Source organism: Sturnira hondurensis, unplaced genomic scaffold (assembly GCF_014824575.4).
Source record: "Sturnira hondurensis isolate 20B ecotype Veracruz unplaced genomic scaffold, ASM1482457v3 Scaffold0025370, whole genome shotgun sequence".
Taxonomy (NCBI): Eukaryota; Metazoa; Chordata; class Mammalia; order Chiroptera; family Phyllostomidae; genus Sturnira; species Sturnira hondurensis.
This window is the reverse complement of record NW_028098001.1, coordinates 7,152,828-7,169,135: the sequence shown is the minus strand read 5'-3', so window position 1 is coordinate 7,169,135 and position 16,308 is coordinate 7,152,828. Positions and strand designations below refer to the sequence as shown.

Below are 16,308 nucleotides of genomic sequence, written 5' to 3'. Positions count from 1 at the left end.
GAGCCTTGATCTGTACTTTCATTAGGGGCATAGTTTTTTTGTCTTAGCGCAGCTGTTACATAGTAAGGGGTGGAGCTTTAGGTATTCACTAGGGCACAGCAACCCACTTCTCTTGGTTGTAGTGCTGTATGTCGGGGAGGGGTCTGAGAGGGAACAATGCTGCTTGCTCTGTTCTCGGCTGACTTTCAGTCATGTCCCTGCTACCCACAAGCAAATTGGGCTCTTCTGGTGCTGACTCCCAGGTGGGTGGGTCTCTCCAATGAATTCTCCTGTGAGGCCAGGAGTTTTTCATGCTGTGGCAACCCCCACAGGTTTTTATAGCCAGAGGTTTTGAAGCTTCATTTCCATGGGCCAGAACCCTGGGTTGCGGCATGGTCTGTCTCACTCCCCAGTTGTTTTTCCTGATTGTCCACACCCAAGTATGGGACCTTCTGGTCCACAAGCTGCCCCCTCACTTGCTGGAGTTCATCAGCCGCTGCTTTGCCTGCCCAGTCCTGCAGCCACTTCCTTGCTGGCCACCTCTCCGCCCCTCCTACCAGTCTCAATGAATGTTTCTTCTTCAACTCCTTGGTTGTTGACTTCCATACAGTTTGATTTTGTGTCAGTTCTGGTTATTTTTTGTTTTTAAATTTGCTGTTGTCCTTCTTTTGGTTGTACAAGGAGGCAAAGTGTATCTACCTATGCCTCCATCTTGGCTGGAAATCCTAAAATGTCTATTTGTTCAGGGTTTTCATTTTTTAATATCTTACACATTTGTTATAAAGTATATTCCTGTGTATTCTGTTTTTTTCCATTTTGAATGTGTTCTTTTTTCCATTACCAGGTTTAATAATGTGTAAATTACTAATACATGTGTGTGCACATGTACACACTCAGCCTTTTGTACTCTTTAATACTTCTGAAGTTCTCTTAAATTTTTTAACCTTAAAGTCACATCATATGCAAATAATAAATTTCATGTTTCTAATGTTTATGCCACTTGCTTCTTTTCTCTTAATTTATCATAGTGACTGGACTCCAGAATGGTGTTCAATGACTGTGATGATAGCAGGCATCTTTGTTTATTCTTTCTATGTATATATAATTCACTTAAAAATGTTAATGACTTTTTTTGTGTTTATCACATTATTAGGTATAATCAGCTTTACCTCAAGGCGTCTTTTATATTAAGACAGAGAGTACTTGGGAAAGCGTAAGATCTTTTCCTACTCTGAAACCAGTAAGAATATAGTCTTTAGCTAAGAATAAACAGTATAATAACTATTTAATCCCTGGCAGTTTAGATGTAAGGTGAAAGATCTACCCTCTCCCTCTGAATCCAATGCCACGTTAACAGTTAAAAAGTTTGGTTGCAAAATAATATGATATATGCCACTTTTATGCACCCTGACAGTGAATAATAGTCTAGGCTTCACCTTCCTAGAGATTCAGTTTTGTCAAGTGCAAGTGGGTGTTGCTACCTGCATCCCGGAAAGCTAGACCTCAGAGCGCTCCTGATGCGGTCTAGACCTCTGCCAGCATTCCCTCAGCCTCTTTGCCCCTCTGAGCAAGCCAGTGTCAGTGTTTCCCTGGACCCCAGAAATGCTGATTTTATCCATTCGAGTAGGACTGAAGGTCAAATATAAGAGATTGTTCAGGTGTATCTGACTTCAGGTTAACTCTGTTCTCTTAACAGTTTAACTCTATCTGAGCAATAGAAAGCCAGAACTTTTAAATAATCTCAAACGTAATCAAGAATTAAATGTGTTGGCTTAGTTTTCTTTGACCTGTTAGATGCTCTTCATTCACAGGTAAAAAATTATACTATGGATAATTATTTTATTGCTGTGAAAGAAGAGAAGATCTTAAATATTTTCTTACTACTAGGGAAAAGGTTGCCTTTTGTCTACCAGTTGCCTTTTGTCTACCAGTTCCTGTATTTATTGGTTGTATGACATTTTTTAATTTTTCAGTTTGCATTTAAATTTTAGTTGAAGTAATCAAGCTTAAGTTTTTAGGTAGTTATAATCTAGGTAGATTTATGTCTCTTTTTCCTAAATTAGTAATATTAGTAATATTAGTAATTATTAGTAGTAATTAGTTTTTTATTATGAAAAATGTCAAACATAAGAGAGCTATCTTGCTGAATGTTAACACATTCTGGGTATGTCTCTTTATGTCTCTTCACTCTGGGATTGTTTCTTCATGATTCACATAAGAACTTTTAATTATTGTAGTCTTCATGATTTAGGTCTGTTTCCCAAGAATAATTTGTATACTTAGTCATGGCACGTAATGTTAATATTGACTTGATTCAATTGCATTCTGCTACTGAATACAATCTTAGCAGAGAGATCTTATAAGTAATGGCTCTGAGAACAGGATCCTAATTTGAGAATATCTGTGTTCTCTCTCCATTCCCAACAAAGATTTTCTCTGTGGCCTTAAGTGAGTTACACAACTTTTTTGCTCATGTTATAAAACAAGCAGAATTACCTACCTTATTCTGATTGATGGTTATAAAAGCCATAAAAGATGCAAAGCATAACTAAAATGGTATTATAGAAATGATTGTGATACTTTTCTGGTTTTTCCAAGGAAGCTTCCATTTAGTGTAAGTGTTGTATCCTCAGCAGACATTTCTTGTCTCATATTTACATTTGTATCTGAGAGGAGGAGAACCTTAAATGTCTTCTGTGTGGTAAGCACTGTGTTAGAGTCTCCAGACTCTCTTCTCATTTAGTTCTGAAGCCTCCATTCTAACTTGTGAAATAGGTGAGTTGCTATTTCCATTTTGCAGACAAGGAATCTAAGGATCAGAAGTCTTTAGTAATTTGTTCTAAATTATAAACATAGTAAGCCAGAGCCAGGCTATGAACCCAGATATTTGTAAGTTTTCTAAGCTGAGCTTTTTCATAAGAACTCTTGTGAATGTCACATATGTTGAGGAAAATCCAACAAAAGTTGGTAGCTACTAATGAAGGATTTACACCAACTTCTGACCAAAATCATTTAACACATAGACAGTGTTTTTAACTTCATTAATTTTCCAGTTACGTTATATCTTCTGTCACTGATTCTGTTTTAGAATGTTGGCGAAGGATGAACTGATGACCATACTTCAGAAATGTTTCAACGTTTTAAAGTCTTCTTCTGAAAAGCAGCTTGGCAGCTCAGCAAAGAGGATAGAGGAGCTCCTGGCCCAATTTCAGAGCCTTGATGGTAAGAAGATAATATCTTGCCAGTTTCACTAGCTGTGACAGTCTCATAACTGAAATGACATGGAAAACCCACGTTCTGATGTATTGAGAGATGAAGGGATGGATAAAGTACTTCCTGATCAGTCAGTGTACCAAGCCTCAGAACAGCACACTTTAACAGTCACAAACAGGCCAAATGGTTCTTTTCCAGCTTTGGTTAAACAATAAAAAGCATCAAGTGGGCATTAAAAACAAACAAACAAACACATTCTTTCTCTAGGTAACAGTGTGGAGGACTTACCTTTAAAAAGCAGGGTTGGAAAAAATTAAAAAGGGGGGTGAGGGGAACAAAAAAACACATCAAGAGTGACGAGAGTAGCAGGGGCATCACAATTAAGGACTCCTTTTAGATTTTTTTCTTAAGCATTTCATCAAATTCTTTATAGATTTCAAAAACACTGCACAAGTCATTTGTAAGCCTGAAAAACAATAGCCCTGAACTGCTTTCACAGCCCTGAGGCTCACTGGTATGCTGATTACTAAAATATGCATGAGTCTCACTTTAATCGGATTTACAAGAGCCTGAATCTTCTTCAGTGTAAATGAATCGAGTCAGCCTGGCATTTTTCTGTGTTGAAGGGTTGCCAGTTCCCTTTATTTTCATGACCCCTGCATTTTTAGCACCAAAGTGTGATATTCCTTTGGTAAAACAAGGAAACAAAGTAAGCGTGCACTTTTTACTTTCCCCTGTTCAGGAAAAAATATAGTGGAGTTTGGGGAAAAGAGGCAGCTTGGTATACAATGCACACATGTCTGTGCTTATTGGACATGGCATAGTGAAAATGTTTTACCTGGAATGCCCATATCAATCTTTGTTATGTTTGACGAGAGTTCTTTTGCCTGTGAAAGCCTTTGGATTTAGGAAACCACTTTTTGCTGAAGTCCCTTCTCTCTCTTGCTGTGGTGTTAGGTACCTGATGGGTGCTCAGGTAATGGAAGGTGGAAGAGAAAGTTTGAAGTGGCATGAATAGGCAGAATGAGGAAGTACTCCAAGGACCAAGGGCATTGGTCCCCTCCAAGTTGTATGTAGGCATTTCTCTTTTGTACTACAGCGGGGGCTACTCATTTTTAAAAGGCTGTAAATTGGCAATCATACAGATCATTGGTCAGCTACATACATAATCTAAAGCCCAGGAAGAGAAGATAACTTGCTCACGATCCCACAGCTAGCTAACACTCAGACCAGAGCCCGCCCACCTCTCTCAGTCACCAGTTCGCTGTTTTTTCCCCCCCAGATTCACAATTCAAATCCCCTCTAATTGTGGTGACCAGGACATTGAAGGTCCAACTTTAGGGACATAAATAGGGTAAGAGACTTAGGAGAATTTAGGATAAATTAGGTAGATTTCAATCTTATGTAAAATTAGACTCAGATTTTTGTAAAATGAGACTGCAGATATTACAATTTTAATTAGAGTTCATGTAACATAAGCTAGTGAACAAATTCTGTATGTCCTAATACTTAATGAAGGAATGTTATAACCTAATGGGAAGGCTGGAGATTAAGATGATTGACAGTGTATAGAATAAAGACTTTACAAGTAGAAGCAAAACCAGTGTTTTGAAGAAATGCTTGTAATTCTCCATTTCCAAAGGTGACACAGTGTTAATAATAAAGTAAAATTAAAACCTCCTACACTGGACAAATAGAAATATTTGACTGTATGCTATCTCTGGTTCCTTAACACTTAATTACATATTATTAGAGTCTGGTTTTAAAATTACATTTGGAGGGTTAAGCAGGTCAGATTTATTTTTAAGGCTCTGGTACGTATTAATGAAATGGGATAAAGAACTTAACTAGATATTTTAACAAATTATATCTTTCTTGAACCGAGAATTATCCATAGTTAAAAAGAAATCTGGTATGTGAGAACAGTGTGATTCTCCAGCTGCCGTCCTGTGAGAGTGAAGTTTCCGGAACCTGCCTGCATGAGCAGCGGTTGTTCGAGAGCCTCGTCCTCTGGGGAAGCACACTGTTTGCCAGATGTGGTTTACTGTTGCCTTTACTGAAGAACAAAGATGCACTTTGTGTTTTAGATTTTAAACATTTTGTTCCTTCTTTAATAATTTTTCAAAAACAGTGCATTGGGACATAAGGCCAAACTTGCCAGGGTGTAGGTTTATGTTACTTATTAACTTGGCATAATCAAAGGAACACAATTTGAATTTGTTTATTTTTTAGAAGCTATGTATAACAGCACAAAGGTTTAGTGCTTTTTGCTGTTGGTTTTGGGGAGGAGGGTGTTTGTATTTTGTTTTCTCTGTGGTCACATTTTTCAAATCCAGTAGCTGGTTTTTTCAAGACCCTTTGCAGCATAACTTATGTATTTTTTATTAACCTTCAGCTTCAAGAACAAATCGTTTATCTGATGGGCCCTTCATCCCCTCCCTACCTCATTAAAAAAAAGATGAGACTTTATTTCTTTTGGAGCAGAAATGGTGTTAGGGTGGTTGCTGACACGCTGTGAAAGAATTCACAAAGTGCAGAGTGAAGGTTTTTATATTTACTTTTCCAAGGGAGGGAAGGGGCTGGGTGTGGAGATATGCCTGCACCGGCACCGGCAGAGGGGCAGGGGCTGTGAGTTTTTATCCGGTAATGGGGTGGTTGTAGAGCAGGATGTTTCAGTTGGGCTGCAACTTGTTTTGCTGTTACACCTTTGGGTGCAGGGTCAGGTACTATGGTTGTTGTGGTCTGGTATGTGTTCTGTGGGCTTTGGAGCCTCTACACCTTCAGGACGCTTACAGTAATTTTCTAGTCCTGAGGATAAAGGCTCATAAAACTATTAGGGTCAGCTGTGTTTTGTGGGGTCCAGCCAGCTCTGAGAAAGCCTCGCCTGAGAGAGTGGCTTTTGTCCTCTTAGTTGGTTCTCTTGACTTGATTGAATTAAACCTAGTTGCTGTGTATTGGTTTTGTATTTAAAGCAGAAGCCAAAGAGGAAGAAGATACTTCTGGGTCACAGTCAAAGGGGCTTCAGAAGACAGACCTTTACCATCTTCAAAAGGTCAGGTCACACTTTCTTTCCTTCCAACTACATCCTGTAACACTCCCCTTTTTTGGTGTATACTCTGGATTAACTCTGCCTGGATGTTTTTATTTTCCTTTTAAAACCACAACCAGGAACAAAGCAAACCTTGTAACTCACTTATAAATGAAACATCCTGTTTATCCCACTGCCATCCTCATGTCCACGGACAATCCTCAATTTGCTAGTGAAGGTAGGTGGGAAGCTGTTCCTGCAGCCTCAGAGAGAGAAGGAAAACTAACTAGCAGTAAGGTAAATGGGAACATAGTTGCACAAAAGAATCAGATTATTTCTCAGATGTGTTCATTTGCTTTTATGTTGAGCCTACCTCATTTGTTTTAGATGCTTTTGATTTTTTAAATGCATATTCAGTGTAGAGAAGAAATCGAGCCACAGTATATCCAGTATAATCTTTTTCAGACAGTTCTAACTTTATAATCTTGGTTGTCGAAGTGTAGAACCTTCTTTGTATAGCACGATGCCAAGCGATGATAAATGTAGAGTAGAAAAGTAAAACACGTGCACCCTGTTCTGTTAGCATGGCAGAAGGGCGAGGTTTTTCTTCGTTCTTCCCCTTCTGGCAAGGCCTTTACTTAAGTGAAGTAGTGAGCTGTGGATAGTGAGCACTCTGCCGTCTAACTTAGTAATGAAGAGAACTAACTGCCCTTTTCCTCTTTCCCTGAAAATTCACTTGATATTTGAAACAAAACACCTAGGAAAAGAGATTCTTTCCAGACCTTGAAAATAAGAAACAACTCATTTTTTGATCTTCTCATAACTTTCTTGCACATTGTCTTGTGGAACGGGCATCCATCCATCACCCGTCTCTGCCTGACCACAGAGTTCCCCTCGGAGGGATTTTCTCTCTCAATATCACCAGAAAAGTTATGTTCTTTCCATTCACAGTCCTTATTGGAGATGAAGGAGTTAAGAAGAACAGGTAAGAAGCAGACCAAGTTTGAACTACTGAGAGAAAAAGTTGTGAACTTCATTGATGGTCTGGTGAGGTGAGTCTGTCGCTCTTAAGAGCTAAAAGGCTATTTTCCCAAATAACATTGCTTTGATAGCTGTCCATAGCCATTCCAGGACCCTTTTCCCTGGATTAGACTTTATACTTTTTGTGTTCCTCCTTCCATCTAAGAATTGTCTTTCCATTCTTATGAAGGTGTAATCAAAATGATTTAGTGCATTCTTTTACTACCAGTTAAAGAATACAGATGTAAATGTGATCTCGCTCATTAGGTTCCAGCAGAGAGGGGTAGTGTTGGACAGTGTTTCTCCCCTTTCCAATAACAAACTGTTTGCATGGCACTTCTTCCATTATCTTTGCTAGCAGTATGCTGCACCTGGGCTAAGCCAGAAAATAGCCGCAATGTCCTGTTTCATCCTGAGTAAAGAACATAGTGCTAAAGAATAGCAGGGCAACTAATTACCAGCACTAAATTCATGTTAAAAAATGTCCTCATAGTAGATTTAGAAGTCTGCCAGTCCTGCCTATATATTAAGGTGATTCTTTTTTTCTGGAAACTCAGATCACTGATATAGGAAAACATGAGAAGTATGGAAAAGAAAATGATTTAATAGAAAAAATAGGAAAAATTGTTAATTTATCATTGCTTATTTTTTTAATGACAGTTCAAACTCAGCAGGAGGCTAGGCACTGAATAGAATCACATACTGAAAAAATAGCTCAGTTACAAGACAGAGAGTGGTTTTCTGATAAATTACTTGACTTTCTTTGAAATGAGAAGCTCCATTTTCCAGGACAGTGTAGGGGCAGAGTCATTGTTCCTAGTCATTGGGTAGAAATTACTAATGTCAAGGAAGAGGTCCACATGATCAACCAAGTAGGACATAGGAAGGAGAAGTGTGTCATGTGGAGGTGATGCAATGCAATGTTGAACTGGCCTACTAGCCAGAAAGGACCTTATAGGACTCAGAGTTCATCTTGCCCTCATGGCTTTCCTGTTGTAGCTCCAAGTTCCTGGCTCTTCCCTTTTACCGGGTTGTGACCATTGTAGTTGCTAAAAATAATTTTGCAATGCTATGTAGCCTAATTTCTAGGTCAAATCTCAGGTTCCTTTTTGAGTTCTTTCTCACCAGTCCTAAATTGTAGGCACTGAAACCAAACAAACATTGCCCTTTTGTGATCTTTCACCTAATATGTCTGATTATTTACCTTCTGAGTAGTTACTGAAATAAAGCGGAGCATGACTGAAATACTGTTAAATCACAAAAATTTCCATATTAAGATTGACTTTCTTTACCAAGATTGACTGTTGCAGGGAGGAAGAGATTAGGATTTGTAGCAAATTAGAGTAAAAGGGACCCGAGGAATCACGTGGCATCTAAAGCGTGGAAAGAAGGCTATGACTGGAAAGTCACAGCCCCAGTATGCAGACATCCTCAGAAGGCCCTCTCTATTTCCCCATACTGTCCCCAAGGAGCACTCGCATAACAGATGTTTGAGCTGAGCTTGGAGTTCTAGAGAAATGTGGAGGAGGAAGATCCAGAGCTGTTCAAACAAGCAGTATATGCAAACAGACCATGAAACTCTGCTGAGTTGGAGATGAAAAGGATGGGGAGAAGCCAAAGAGATGCATGAAAGGAAGTGGAGAAGGAAAGAAGAGACCCATCTCAAAAAGCCAAATGGGGAGGGAGTAGCAGAAAAACACTGAGGAACAGTGGAGAGGGCCATGTGGGCAGCTGGTAAAACTATCAAACAAATACACAGGGGGAGAAAGAGAAGAAAATTGGACCTTCCTGAAACCACCAAAAGTAAAAATGGAGCAGTGTTGAGTGACCCCCTGGGGTCACAGCCACAGACCCTTCCCCCTCTGTCTCCCCTCCTACTTTGAAGGACTTATTCTTTCCTCCCATTACCACCCCAGCATAGGCTATTTGCTTTTTAGTCCATTTTTGTTTTCAGTGCGAGTTAGTATCAATCACAGTCATTCTTTTGTACTTTGAAATGAGAGGCTCAGTTTAAAAAGAAATGTTCTCCCACCCTGTACTGCCAGGCAAACCAAGGTTGGAAGGTGCCACTGTTGGTACTGCCTTGTTTCCACAGCCCATAATGTACTTCACTGAATTGTGCGTTAGAAATGTCCTGTAGTTTGTGGAAATCACCCAGTTAAACATGTTGCTTTTAAAAAAAAAAAAAAAAAAAGGTAAACATAAGCAAGACTCTGGAAGGCAGGGTTTCTTTCCAGTATACCATGAGCAGCTCTTGCTGAAACAGCAGAGACTAAGTTCCCACTTTCTAAGTTACCAGCTTCAGTTTTGTAGCCCTTGTTGACATTTAATGGTTCTGCCACTTCTTAGAAGTACCTCTCTGATCTGAGTCCAAAATGAGCAGCATCTGCAGTATTCTAGTGGCAGACCTTACTGCTTATTCTCACAGCAAATAAGTTGCAGAAATATATTTCTGAGCTATTCTCCAGGTTTGTAGTTTGGATAAAATATCTAATGTATGATACTTTGTTACTGTTCATCTAATTTGGCCCAGTAGAAACAAAATACAGGCAAATATATTGCCTCTGATGGTTATCTTTTGAGGATATTAAAAAAAACAAACAAAAAAACACCTATCTGTTCCCTTGGGAATTACCTGAATTTCTAAACATCGAAAACAAATGTTAAAAAGGGAGAGGAGTATAAATGTGAGACAATAATTTTTTCTGAAATTGACTATTGCTTGCCTTGTTAACCTTCCAGTCTTTATCACACAGCAGGGATTTCAATAGGGTCTTTAATGATTGGGGAGAAACAGCCTGAGGTTCATACAGGAAGAATTTACAGTCAGAAATTATAAATGGGTAGCCTGCCCTCCAGGGAAGCATGGCATCACAGAAACCATTCCTTTTTTTTTTTTTTTAATTTTAAATATATTTTATTTTATGAAAAAAACTAAACAGACTTTTTGGCCAACCCAATGTATCACTTTTTTATTCTTTATGCATTAATCTCTCAATGAACACAGGTTGTTTCCATATCCTAGCTCTTTTAAATATTTAAATAGTTATTCAATATCATAGAGGTACAAATATATTTTCAAATTGTTTTTTTGTCCAATAAATACCCAGAAATGGAATTGCTGATTTGCATTTTAGTTTTACTTTTAAATTTTTGAGAAAAGTTTATACTTATTTTTCCATATTGGCTGCACCAATTTACATTCCTACGAACAGCGTATAAGGGTTCCCTTTCCTCCACATTCTTGCCAGCATTTGTTATTCGTTGTCTTTTTAATAACAGTAATTTTGACAGGTTTGAGGAGATAGCTTATTGCGGTTTTGGTTTGCAGTTCTCTCATGATTAGCTAAGCATCTTCCAATGTGCCTGTTGGCCACTTATAAGTCTTTCTCAGAAAAGAAAATGTGCATTTAAGTTCTCTGCCCATTTTTAAAATCAAATTGTTTGATTAAATTGTGTAAGTTCTTTACAGCTTTTGGGTATTAATCCTTTATTGTATATATCATTTGCATATATGTTGTCCCATTAAGCCGGTTGCCTTTTCATTTTGATAGTGTCCTTTGCTGTGCAAAAGACTAAAGGCTTTTTAGTTTGTTTACTTTTCCTTTTGTTGCCCTTGCCTGAGGAAACATATATATAATTATATATTATATATTATATATATTTTGCCAAGACCTATGTCCAAGAATTTCGTACCTATGTCTTCTGCTGGGAGTTTATGATTTCAGGTCTTACACATATGTCTTTAATCTAGTTTGAGTTTATTTTTGTGTATAAGTGATGCAGAGAAACCATTCCTGAAGTTACAGCTACATTTTTATCTTGAGTAAGATGGTAGCAGTACTTGAGATATGGAATTCTGGTTCTTAGGGCCAAGATGAAAATCATACTCTTTGTAAATGGGCTTCATGCTGATCAACTCTGCAGAAGTCTACAGAAGTGGACTGAGCAGGGGGCCAGGAGCAATGTGCATTGTTAATACCTTCTTCACTTTCTCTTCCTCTGTTGACCACAGGGGTGGAGCAAGTTTAGTGGGATTTTGTAGACAATGGTATCTTCTCCAGGAAAGAGTAGGCCAGGAGAGGGTAATTTACCTGGTGACTGGGCTAGGGTAAATGCTTCACTCTGGTTGCACTAGTGGAAAAAGGACATGACACAAATCTGTCACGTGGCCAAAATATTTTAAGGCTAGGAATGGACTAAGCCTCAGGAAGCTTTATGAAGGCATGTTAACTGAGTGATTTACTACTGTCTTTGGGTAGTGTACACCAGTTTGCTACCCTCCAGGCCATCCAAAAGCAATGTCACTGTCATGGTTGAGACCAGCTGGTGGGCTCATTATACAAAGTGCTAATTTTAATGCTTTATTTTTAAAATTCAGATTTCATTACCATTGGTTTGTCATCTATCTCATAATTAAGAATTCTAAGCTAACTTTGTTTCAATAACTGGAATTTTAATGATAAACAAATTGCTTTTCAGCCTTCTGCAGTAAAAAGTAATTCTAACAAAAAACTTTCTAGGTATCAGTTAAATAAATTGAAACAACTTTTGTGATCTAGAATTTCCTAAATTCTTTAATTCCAGGCCTCAGGCCTGTTTAATATTGCCAAAAGTTAAATGTTTACTCTGGTAAGGTGTGTGAATATCTATTTTCTAAACAATGTAAGAATTCATTAATACTTTGAGAAATTCTACTTAAAATTTTTTAGCAGTAGGTCATTTTATGTATGTTTGTTTCTAAAGGTTTTAATCAGAACGAATATAATTTATTGCACTCTAAAGAGTTTTGGAAGTTTCTAAAAATATATGGAAAAGGTACAATTCTGAGTGAACCTGCCCTGGACTTAACATTTGGGTGTTTTCTTTTTGGTTGTTGTTGATTTTCCTCTTTAAGTAAATTGCTTAGTCTTGCACCAAGGATTGACAAAAATGTTACACTGAAATTACACCTGTTTATCTAAAAGCTTATACTTTGGCTGTTTCAGAGAACACCTTCTGCCTCCTGAGACACAGCCTCTGCACGAGGTGGTGTACTTCACTGCTGCCCACACCCTTCATGAGCACCTGAATGCTGCTCCTCGAATTGCCCTCCACACTGCACTGAACAATCCTCATTATTATCTGAAGGTAAGAAACAGATTCATTTCTCTGAGTTTATTTTCAGACTCCAGGTATTATGTATCACAAAAATACTGTGAATTTACAATTCTAGTGACCAGGGAACTACTTGGCAGCTCAGGGTTGTACCTCATTCAGATACTTTTTATCCTTTTGACTTCAGAGGGAGTTTTCTAAGCCAGTGAAAATAACAATCAATAGTCAACTAATCCTGCCAATTTTGGATCATTTGTAATTTTCATGTGATAATGGATTTCAAATAAATTGAAAAGCGCTGGTGATTTTTGTAGGTGTTAGGATCTATAGTGTTGACAAGTCTTTTTTTGAGATTACAGCCTTCATAGTGGTGTGTTACAGTAATTCTGAGAATTCAAGTTAATTTCAAGTGTTGGAAGTGGCAATTTATTGAAAATCCACAAATTCCATAAACTTTTTATGGAAACCGTAGATTCACTGCAGTCTCAGAAATTAGCAGTGTATTAAAATGAAAACAAAACTTATGAATAAATGAAAAATATGCTCGTCTTCTATTCCTGGGAGTATTCTAGTGACTGGGAACTAGGAGATTATGACCAAGACCTAAACCTGAACACACAGCTAACTGTTGGAGAGTAAATGCAACTCACTACGTAAAGGAAACTAGAGTCCATTTTATTACTGGCTTACTAATTTTAGGTGCGGAGGCTTATTACTGTCTGGTCTTGCTCTCCTAGTCATTTCTAAAAGGTAGTCATCTTAGTTTACTGTTATTTTTAGAATGAAGCACTGAAAAGTGAAGAAGGCTGCATTCCAAATGTTGCCCCAGACATCTGTATAGCATATAAACTACACCTTGAGTGCAGCAGGCTAATCAACCTGGTGGACTGGTCAGAGGTAGGTGGGGGAAAAGCGCAAGCGGTGTATTTGTATACCATACATGACAACCCTCCTGGGAGTCTTTATACTTTTGGTACTTTGAAACTGATGTTTTTTAATGTCTTGTCTTATTTGGAAAGTATAAATTGCCTCATACTTCAAAAATTCCTCCAGAGTAACAGCTTAACAGCTCAACAGTCCCACTCCCAATCCCCTTGCACTCTGATCTCTCACACACTTCAGCCAAGCCAGTGATGCATTCACACCAGGTCAGAATATGGGATTCGAATCCCAGTTAACAGTTAACCAAAAGCTGAGCAAAACGGGTAAGTTTTGTTACTCTGCGAAATAAGTATATTAACTAGCATTTTCCTTATTGTCTAAAAGGAAAAAAAGAAAAAAATCATATTCAAATAACCACAGTAGCACTCAGGAAATACAAGGAATACTTGGCAAGAGCATGAGACATTGCCATTCTTATTTTAAATTAACTAAAATAAGGCTTTCACCTTCCCTTCTCAAAATACGCATATTATGACATTAATTCTGTTGAAGGCTCTATTTTACAGATCTCTTGTCACCATTTAAAACTGTTCACGTTTGGTTTCTTCCAAGAAAAATGGGCATTTTTCTGGGGTAATGGAGGTTGGGGAATACAGGATACATACATGATATCCTTTGCTTTTCAGTTTCAACTTTTCCCTCTGTACCTTCTTCTCTGAAACATAAGATTATTCAGGAACTGCTCTATTATCTTCTAATGTGTACTTGATTTCAAGTCATCATGAGTATGGTTTTGAGAACCTGAAGTTTGTTGTAATTTTTTAAAATGTGCCAGTTAGCAGCAGCAGTGCTTGATCTGGCTTCGTACTGAGCCACCAAGTGCAACTGAAGATGTTTGGCAACAGTGGGGATTTTTATTTTCTTCTGTCTTGTCTCTCAAAAGGCTTTTGCAACAGTTGTGACAGCTGCTGAAAAAACAGATGCCAGTTCTGTAACCTCAGAAGAAAGGAACGACATTATCCAGTATCCTCTTAAAACCATTTCTGCAATGTCCAAGTCTATGTATAGAATGTTTCTAGTTTTCCCAGATCTACATTACTGAATGTAAAGACATGGTGCAACCAATCTTGTAATTAACCATACCATCCCAGAATGACTCATTTCTAAATATTTAATCTAAATTTAATAAAAAGTGAGACCAAATCTAAAATATTTGGCTCAAAACATATCAAGGTTATATCCCAAAATTCACCAAAAATATCTAAAACTGTCATTATTCAATTCTCTATTTTTATAAGGTTATTAATGTACTTTTAAAAGTGGAGGGGGCACAGTTTTCATAATTATGGGGAAAACTAGAATTAGCATCAAGCACTTTTCCATTCATGTCTTACTGATGTGATTCTAATTACATTTCATGTTTTCCCATAGGAGTTATAGTTTGAGGAGTACATATTTGAACTACATTTCAGTTTACCAACTAACGTTTTAACATTGAGATTTTAACCTTTCTGTCAAACTACAGCATGACCAGTTTCCTTAACTATATACCCTTCAGTGCTCGGTTTATTAGAGCTGTTTCTGAACTAGAACTTCTAGGATTTGTAAAACCTACCAAACGGAAGACTGACCATGTGGCAAGGCTAACGTGGGGAGGCTGCTAGAAAGCAAGTGAATGGAGCCAGAAGGATCACATTTAGCTTAAGAGAAAATGGACCCCTGTCATAATTATATACACCTACATGAAGACAGATGATGTAATTCCCATGTAATGTTTAACAAGAAAGTAGACTACTAATCCCAAACAAGAACATACCAAAACACCTTTGAAGTACTTTAGAATCTGGTAACATTATAGTGTAACTAAACCTCTGACATTATCACTGTAATTTTCACATCATTAATAAATTATTCTTGAATAGTATATGAATGTAATAAATTCCCTTACCCAGGAGTATAAATCGGTTGCAGTTAATTTAACAGTAGTCATTCTTGCTTCAAGACGTTTTGGGGACAAATGGGGAAATCTGAATATGGAATGGATGTTAAATTAGGGAAGTACTAAGTGGGATAAAGATATCAGAATAACTACCTTATTCTTAGGAGCTGCAGCATGTATGTTTTTGAAACACACACACACACACAGTATACACAGCAAATATGGTACCAGTAACTCTTTAAGTGTATTAAAATGTTCTTTTAGCTTACCTATGTTTGGATATTTTCCTAATAAAAATGGAAAAAATAAAGTTCTTGAGTTTTGCTCTAAAGGTTGTAGAGCAGAAACAGGGTAATAGAGCTAGAGAGGGATTACAGGATCAAGATTTTTAATGGCCTGTTTACTATGCTTATGGGAATGCTCTAGGGAAACAAAATAGATGCAGGAGAGGATGCTGGGAACTATCTTTGGGACAAGAATTTGGATCAAATTTTTATCTAAGGCAAACATAGGAACAAAATTGTTGGAACCACATCTGAGTTAAACGCACAAATAATTAGGTGATTAATTAACACCAATTACTGTAAAATTTTGAATGGAGTAGATAACCCACATAAGACAATCACTTCCAACCCTAACAGCTTGAGATCACCTAGGGAGCATATTAAATTCCAACAGTCCTCCCCTTCCCCAAACATAAAGCAGTATTGGGGTAGGGTCTGTCTTTCCTACAAGTTTGCCAGTTAATATTGCTGATTCAATAAATGTCTCATTTGGAAACTATTTTCTTAAGCAGCGTTAAGTTATTACCATAAACCAAATTAGCTTTCATATTTTGAACCTCCAGTACATTTTTCTCAGATTGCCTATGCTTTTCCTCAAAAATACAAAGAATTGTATCTGGCAGTGTGCCCTTGTTAATTGGAGATTTACTGAACACATCACAGTAACCTAATTAAGTACATCATCACACCAGCATTGCTTTTTACTGAAATGGTACAACTGTTAGCACACTAAGTTCTATATTTACCTATTAAAAGCAATTCCAAGGATATTTGGGAATTTGGAATCCCTAGGCAACTAACTTATATTGTATAATCTATTTATACAAAGTGGGGCTGGGCCCATCTAATTATAACCAAATATGATA

The 16,308-nt window shown here is 37.6% G+C and overlaps 1 protein-coding gene across 5 annotated transcripts in view; it reads left to right on the top strand.

Moving 5' to 3' along the window:
* The window catches only part of ORC3 (origin recognition complex subunit 3), a 63,641-nt gene extending 48,498 nt beyond the window's left edge, over positions 1-15,143 (top strand). For 4 of the 5 annotated variants that reach the window (XM_037039362.1, XM_037039360.1, XM_037039357.1 and 1 more), the window contains 7 exons: positions 3,068-3,201; positions 6,165-6,244; positions 7,172-7,272; positions 12,229-12,370; positions 13,118-13,234; positions 14,163-14,242; positions 14,778-15,143. In XM_037039362.1, coding sequence (XP_036895257.1) covers positions 3,068-3,201; positions 6,165-6,244; positions 7,172-7,272; positions 12,229-12,370; positions 13,118-13,234; positions 14,163-14,242; positions 14,778-14,883 — 760 coding nt within the window. In that variant the 3' untranslated portion in view covers positions 14,884-15,143. The remainder of the gene's footprint in view (positions 1-3,067; positions 3,202-6,164; positions 6,245-7,171; positions 7,273-12,228; positions 12,371-13,117; positions 13,235-14,162; positions 14,243-14,777) is intronic. The other variant, XM_037039359.1, reaches the window with a different exon arrangement.
* Positions 15,144-16,308: the final 1,165 nt, after the last annotated feature.